Raw genomic sequence first — 6,955 nt, 5'->3', positions numbered from 1 at the left:
TGGTGATTTTTCTTTGCTTTGAACTTTACTTTGACTTTTGACTAGTTATAATAAAGAAAAAGCCCTTTCAGTGTGCTTCTTCTTAGCTGTAATTCACCCACTGTCGGATTTACTCCTTGGAAGTGTGTACTTCATGGCTTTAGTATTGTCACTGCTGTGTCATATCAGAACTGCTGTCATCCTTCCCCCAAAGCCTCCCCAGGCCTCAGTAGTCACTCCTTACGACTCACCTCCCACCCCACCCCGTCCCCAGGCTCCGGCTACCCAGTCTGCTGTCTGTCTCTGTGGAGTTGTCAATTCTGGACATTGTACATCAATGGAACCATGTAATATGTGGTCTTGGGTGTCTGGCTTTTTTCACTTACAGTGTTTTCTGTGTTCTTCCATGATGGAACATCTGTCGTTGCTTCATGCCTTTTATGGATGAAAAGCATTCCATGGTGTGGATATTATTACACTTTGTGTACCCATCCATTCATTCACTGATAGATATTTAGGTTGTTGACATTTTTTGGGTATTATGAAAAATGCTGCTGTGAACATTTGCGTACAAATTTTTCTGAGGATTTCTGTTTTTATGTGTTGTCCTTTAATTCCTCAATGATATTTTTGCTCCATAGAGAATTCTAGGCTGAACGTCTGTGATTTCTGTGAACGTCTTTCTGACCACCGTGATTTCCAATGAGAAAGCCGTAGTCATTTGAGTTGTGGTATTTTTCTCGAGATCCTTTCAAGAATTTTCTTGGTCTTTAGTGCACAGCAGTTTGCTTATGATGTGCTTCTGCATGGTTTTCTTTGTGTTTGTTCTGTCTAGGGTTCACTGATTCTTGACTCTCTAGATGATGTTTTTGACCAAACATAGCTTCAGCTTTTATTTCTTCAAATCTCTTTTCCACATCATACTCTTTCCCTTCTCCTTTTGGGAATTGCAGCACGAGTATTGGGACATTTGTATTGACTCTAGAATTCCCATGGGCTTGCTCACATGCTTTTTGGGTCATTTTCGTACAGTTATCTGGACTGGATCATTTCTGTGGCTTTAGTTTCACGTTCACTGATGGTTTTTGTTTTGTCTTCTCCATATTGCTGTTGAGTCCGTACCTTACAGTTAAGGGTTGTTTAGCTTCTCCGTCCACCTTTTCATTACTGAACTTTGTCATTTATTTGTTGTAGACAGTACCATTGTAATATCCCAGAGGTCCATGAGGCCTTGTTCGTTCTTTCATTTGTCTGTCCGTTTTTTTCACTGTATTATGTTTGTTGTTGTTATGTGCCGTGGAGTCAGTTCCAACTCATAGTGACCCTGTACAGGGTTTCTGAGGCTGCTGATCTTTACAGGAGCAGAAAGTCTCATCTTTCTCCTGCGGAATAGCTGGTAGTTTTGAACTGCTGACCTTGAGGTTAGCAGCCTGATTCATAACCACTACGCTACTGTAGTTTGGATAATTTCTATTGGCAAATTTCCTTTGTCTTAAAGGTTTTCTAAAGGACCCCTGGTGATACTGTGGGCTAGGTACTGGCCTGGTCCATGGTTCCAAACCCACCAGCTGACCCACGGGAGAAAGATGAAGCTGTCTACTCCGGAAGGAGTTACAGTCTTGGAAGATCCCAGAAGCAGTCTGCTGTGTCCTGTGGGACCGCTATGAGTTGGAATTGACTTGATTGTGGTGGTTTGAAAGTGTTCTAAGTGTGTATTTTCTGTTTGCATCTTTATTGTATCATTTAACATGTTTTCTGCCCCCTGTATTTTATATAATATGGGTGCTAAATTTAGAATTGGACTCCTGATGTGGTGCTGTGGGGTCAGCACTGGACTGCGAACCACAAGGTTGGCAATTCAAACCCACAAGCTGCTCCTTGGAAACCCTATACAGGGTCGCTATGATTCCAAAGTGACACGCAGCACTTAACAACAACCACAAATTTAGAATAAGGAGCTGCAAACTAAATCTGTGTGCCGAGTCTGGGCCCCTTCTGTGGACTGTGCTGGATTGCAGATTTCGGTTTGAACCTCAAGATCTGCATTTCAGACTCACTAGCAGCTCCTCAGAAACCCTATATGTGGTCTTTATGGGTCGGAACGGACTCAATGGCACCTAACAACAACGTTGGCATGAAGCGTGCCCGTGTATTTATGTATTGTCTGTGGCACTAGTAGTCCTGGTGTGGCACTCTAGGGCCAAGTACTGGACTGCAAGGTCATTTTAAACCAAAAGGTCAGCGATTCGAAGTCACCAGCCACTCCTCTGAAACCCTGTACAGAGGCACTATGAGTCAGAACTGACTCGATGGCACTTAATGACAGTCTTAGATTGGCAGGTTTCTTTCATTGTCTCTGGCGTCTGTTCTCTATAACTTACTGTCAGCTGTCAATCTTGAAAGTCATTTGTCCCTTTGCGCCCACCAACACCCGTCAGTCCCTGGATGCTTTGAGATGAGTCTGTTTTTTTTGTTTTTTTTTGTTTGTTTCTATATGCTCTCTTATCTTATGCTGTGCCTTGTTGTTGTTGTTAAGTGTCTCTGAGTTGTTTCCGTCTCATAGCGACCCTGTGTAAGGTTTCTGAGGAGTGGCTGGTAAGCTTGAGCCACCAACTGACCTTGTGATTCAAACCGACCTTGTAGCCCAGTACAGTTACCCACAGTGGCCACGCCAGGACTCCATGACGTGCCTTGGTGAGGTCATTTATAGTACGTCATGAATTTGTGGCTTAGGGCCATTGGTCAGTACAGGCATTCTCTGTTTTTAACAAGTTCACCATATGCCACTTCACTTTTAACTAAAGACCTCACATGAGTACCTGCTTTTGTTAACAATAATAAAAAAAATCCAAAGAGAACTAACTTTCACAAAAATACATCAAAAGCAAAATGAACGGGTGTTCAGCATTTGTTTTGTAAACCCAAAAAACCTACTCCCATGAAGCTGTTTCAGACTCATAGCATCCTACGGGACAGAGAACTGCTCCTTTGCGTTTCCAAGTCCATAAATCTTTATGCGAGCAGACAGCCTCAACTTTCTCAAAGAGTAGCCCAATGCTTACTTAACTCACTGCACCTCTGTGAACCATTAAAGAGACAGAACACCCTGAGCTGTGAGAATGGCATCGCCAAGCTCCTTCCCCTGGAACCACACTCACGTCCGACTTATTTCAGGCTACGTGTGTTAGTCTGTAGGATTGGTGGTTTATTTTTTGAGTCTGGGACTGCTCAAAGTTTTTTTCCGATAGAAGTTAGTGGTAATTGCTTCTTCGCTTTATGCCATTGAAGCTTATGAAAGGTTCATAGGATGCTCTTGTGCTGTGGGGTAGCAGGGGAAGAGCCTGTGTTGGAAAATTCTCAAGCTGTGTGCTGTTTTCTCTTGTGTCTTGTTCTCAGTTCCTCCTCCTAAGAGTACTAGTGTATATATATATATATATATGAGGGTGAGTGAAAAATCATCCCCACTCTGGCTGTAGAAATGATTTCATTCTTAGAAAGACAAATACATCATTTTTTGACATAATCTCCTTGCTTTTCAATACACTTTGTCCATCTGTCAACAAGCTTTCATATTCCCTTATTAAAAAATGTTTTAGGCTGAGCTGTGAGTCACAAATGTACCACTATCTTCACTTCTTCATCAGAGGTGAATTTTTGTCCTCAAAGGGTTGCTTCCAGAGGACCAAACAGGTGAAATTCTGATGGAGCAAGATCAGGACTATAGGGAGGATGCTTTAACACCTCAAAATGAAGTGTCTGCAGAGTGTCAATAGTGTAGGCAGAGGTGTGGGGACGTGCATTGTCATGCAAGATCACAGCACCCTTGGAGAGCAGTCCTCTGTTTAATCCGGAAGTTTAGGCTGCAGCTCTTCAGTGAGCATCTCACTGTACGGGGCACTGTTGATTGTTGAACCTTTTTTCTGATTGTGTTCTAATACTGACTGTTGAGAATCACAGAAAACTGTAGGCATCGATTTTACAGCTGATGGTTGACTTTTTTTTTTTAATGAGAAAAGGATTTTTATAGACATTTTCCAAAGGAAATGTACAAATGATCAGTAGCACATAACAAGCTGCTCAACATTTGTTAGTCATTGATGTTGTTATTAGTGCCTGTCAAGTTGGTTCCAACTCAGAGTGATCCTGTCTAGGGTTTTCAAGGAGCGGCTGGTGAGTTTGAACCACCGACTTTGTGGTTCAGATGATGGTTGACTTTTTCCTTGGTTGGCAATTGAGGATGTTTCTCTTCCATACGCTCAGGCTCATAGTGATGAATCCATGTCTCGTCACCAGTAACAGTATTTTTAAAGAAACTATTACCTTCCTTTGAGTATTGGTCCGAATGTTGTTTGCAGATGCCCGACTACTTCTGCTTACGTTCTTCCTTCCGTGACTTATTTCAGTGCCCATCTTGCTTAGAGTTTTCGAAACCCAAGTCTGTCTTGGATTGTTTCATAGGCAGAGCCAGGGCTGATTTGCATATATTCGCTACATAAGCCACTGTCAGTCGTCTATTGGACAGAATCATTTCACGTGCACGCCCAATGTTGTCATCAGCTGTGGACAGGCATTTTAATACAACCTGAATACAGATAATTTTTGACTCACCCTTGTATATTGTATCTTTTACTCTTTACAGTATTGTGTCTTTTGTGCTCTTTCCTCTTTTAAGTTTTCATCTTCATGTCATTCTGCGCTTTACTGGAATCTTTCCTTCAGACCTTTCCTTAAGTTTGCTAACTGTTGTTTTTGCTGTGCCTTATTTGCTTTTAAGCTTGTCCCTTGGTTTTCTTAATTATTGTTTATTTCAGTCCTGTTACTCATTTGGTTCTTTATTAGTTTTAGATTGTCTACCCAGATTCTCTGCTTGTCATTTATTTCAGTTGTTTTAAAAGCTCTTCTTGATGACCCTTTATTGGGACCTCCGGCAGCTCTAGTTCTAATGTTAAGTCTCGGCCCCACTCCCCCACTTCCTTGGTTTGGGTTCACTTATTGCTTTCCTGAATGCTTGCTGATTTTTTACTGAGGGCCTGAATGGAATATGAAAGCGTTGGAGACAGTTTGAATGTCAGAATGACTATGAGAGATTTCTAGAAACAGGCCTAGGAGAAGAGGGGACTAATGAGTCTTAAGTAAGATAATCACCCAGGTTCTAGGTCTGGCAGAGAAGGAAATGAGGGGAGATTGGGAAAAATGAAGATCTGGAAGAATAGAGAGTAAGTCAGCGAAATGTATAGGAGGATGTGACTTAAAAAAAAAAAAAAAGACCTTAAAATTGAGAAGAAAAAACCCCTAAGGTTCCACAGTAACACGAACCCTCCTGGTGTAAGGGCTTCGTGGCTAAGCTTTGAAAGGCTTCCTGGTAATTTGTGACGGCTTTTGTTCTTTCAAGCAGCCCTAGTGGTGGCACAGTGAGCTAAGCCTTGGGCTGTTAACTAAAAGATCAGCGGTTTGAACCCACCAACCACTCCACAAGAGAAAGAAAAGGCAGTCTGCTACGGTAAAGATTTGCAGCCTTGCAGATCCTACGGGGCCGTCCTCTGTCCCAGAGGGATGCTGGGAATTGAAGTCAACTTGATAGCAGACTTTGCTTTGGGTTTCGTTTTGTTCTTCCGGTTTCCTTTGAAATTACCTTTGGCCTAACTGGTCTAGGAATGTTCTGCCTTAGTGGGGTGAAGACCAGAAGCTGCCACGCCTCTGATAGAGGCTCCACATCTAAGTGAGTCCAGATAGCTCGTGAACGAGAGGTGTCATTGCAAACTGAGGTCCAAGGAACTTTGCTTTTGGCAGCAGGTGTTTTGTGAAGATCATATGAAATGTTCCAAAAAGTCCTATTCATATAGCTGTTGGAGAATTGTAACATTATAATTATACAGAAGGAAAATTTTGTATCGAGAACTTATTATGTATGCCTATAATTTAGTCGTATAACTTAATTGTGTTAAATAAAATTTATGACACGTTTATGTGTGAATTGGAGTATATCAGCACCAGAACTTGAGTACTACGTTTTTCTGCTTGAGGGCTTATACATATATTTTCATTATCTTTGAGAAAATGAAGTTCCTTTTGAAAAATCAAGTATTATTAAAGCAAATTATACATGCCGCATTATATAAATTTAAACTTTTGGTTTCTTTGTAGGTCCTGTAATAAAATTAAAGTGCTGTAGATTTTTGCTTATTATATGTTATTTGATCTATAATAAGAATAAAACAGCCCAAGCCCTAAATCACTATAGTAATTCATAGGCAAAAAATTATATTACATTTTTATTTAAACTAAAGAATAAAATTCTTTTTCTGTCTTTAGGCAAAATTTGGTTTTTCTAATATTACTGGAATCGATTACTCTCCTTCTGCAATACAACTTTCTGCAAGTATTATAGAGAAAGAAGGCTTATCCAACATCCAGTTGAAGGTAACTATTATTTATATTACTGTTACTTTGTTTTAAAATAAGTTGTAAAGTTTAAGTATTCCTGAAGTTTATTAATTTGCTGATGTTTTTTGAATTTATAAATTAAGGATCGTTCAGAAATAATTCTGATGGAAACATTTTTAGATAATTGTAGTAATATTTTTAGTCTAGTCAGTTTTGGAGTCCTGGTATGGCACTGCAGGATAATGCACTGGACCGAAGGGTGGGTTTGAACTGCAAGGTCAGGGTTCAAACCCACCAGCTGCTCCTCTGAAACCCTAGACAGGGTCACTGTGAGTCAGAACTGACTTGATGGCACTTAACAACAACACTCAGTTTTGGGAACTCCTGGTGTGGCATTGTAGGATCAGCACTGGACTTCAAACCTCAGGTCAGGAGTTCAAACCCACCGTCTGCTCCATGGAAACCCTATACTGACAGGGTTGCTATGAGTCGGAATTGACTCAACAGCATCTGACAACAACAACAGTTAGTTTTTGAGAATGTTACTTTTTCTTTTGTGATTGTGTGTGTATGCCCACTCCCTCCGCTTTCT

General features: G+C 40.9%; 1 protein-coding gene across 1 annotated transcript in view; it reads left to right on the top strand.

Moving 5' to 3' along the window:
* The window catches only part of METTL10 (methyltransferase like 10), a 48,561-nt gene that overhangs the window by 18,392 nt on the left and 23,214 nt on the right, over positions 1-6,955 (top strand). The window contains exon 4 of the mRNA XM_006867469.1: positions 6,292-6,399. Within this exon, the coding sequence (XP_006867531.1) occupies positions 6,292-6,399 (108 nt within the window). The remainder of the gene's footprint in view (positions 1-6,291; positions 6,400-6,955) is intronic.

This window comes from Chrysochloris asiatica, unplaced genomic scaffold, assembly GCF_000296735.1.
Source record: "Chrysochloris asiatica unplaced genomic scaffold, ChrAsi1.0 scaffold00105, whole genome shotgun sequence".
In the NCBI taxonomy this organism is placed as follows: domain Eukaryota; kingdom Metazoa; phylum Chordata; class Mammalia; order Afrosoricida; family Chrysochloridae; genus Chrysochloris; species Chrysochloris asiatica.
The sequence above is the reverse complement of the archived record's forward strand: the minus strand, read 5'-3'. Positions and strand labels throughout refer to the sequence as shown.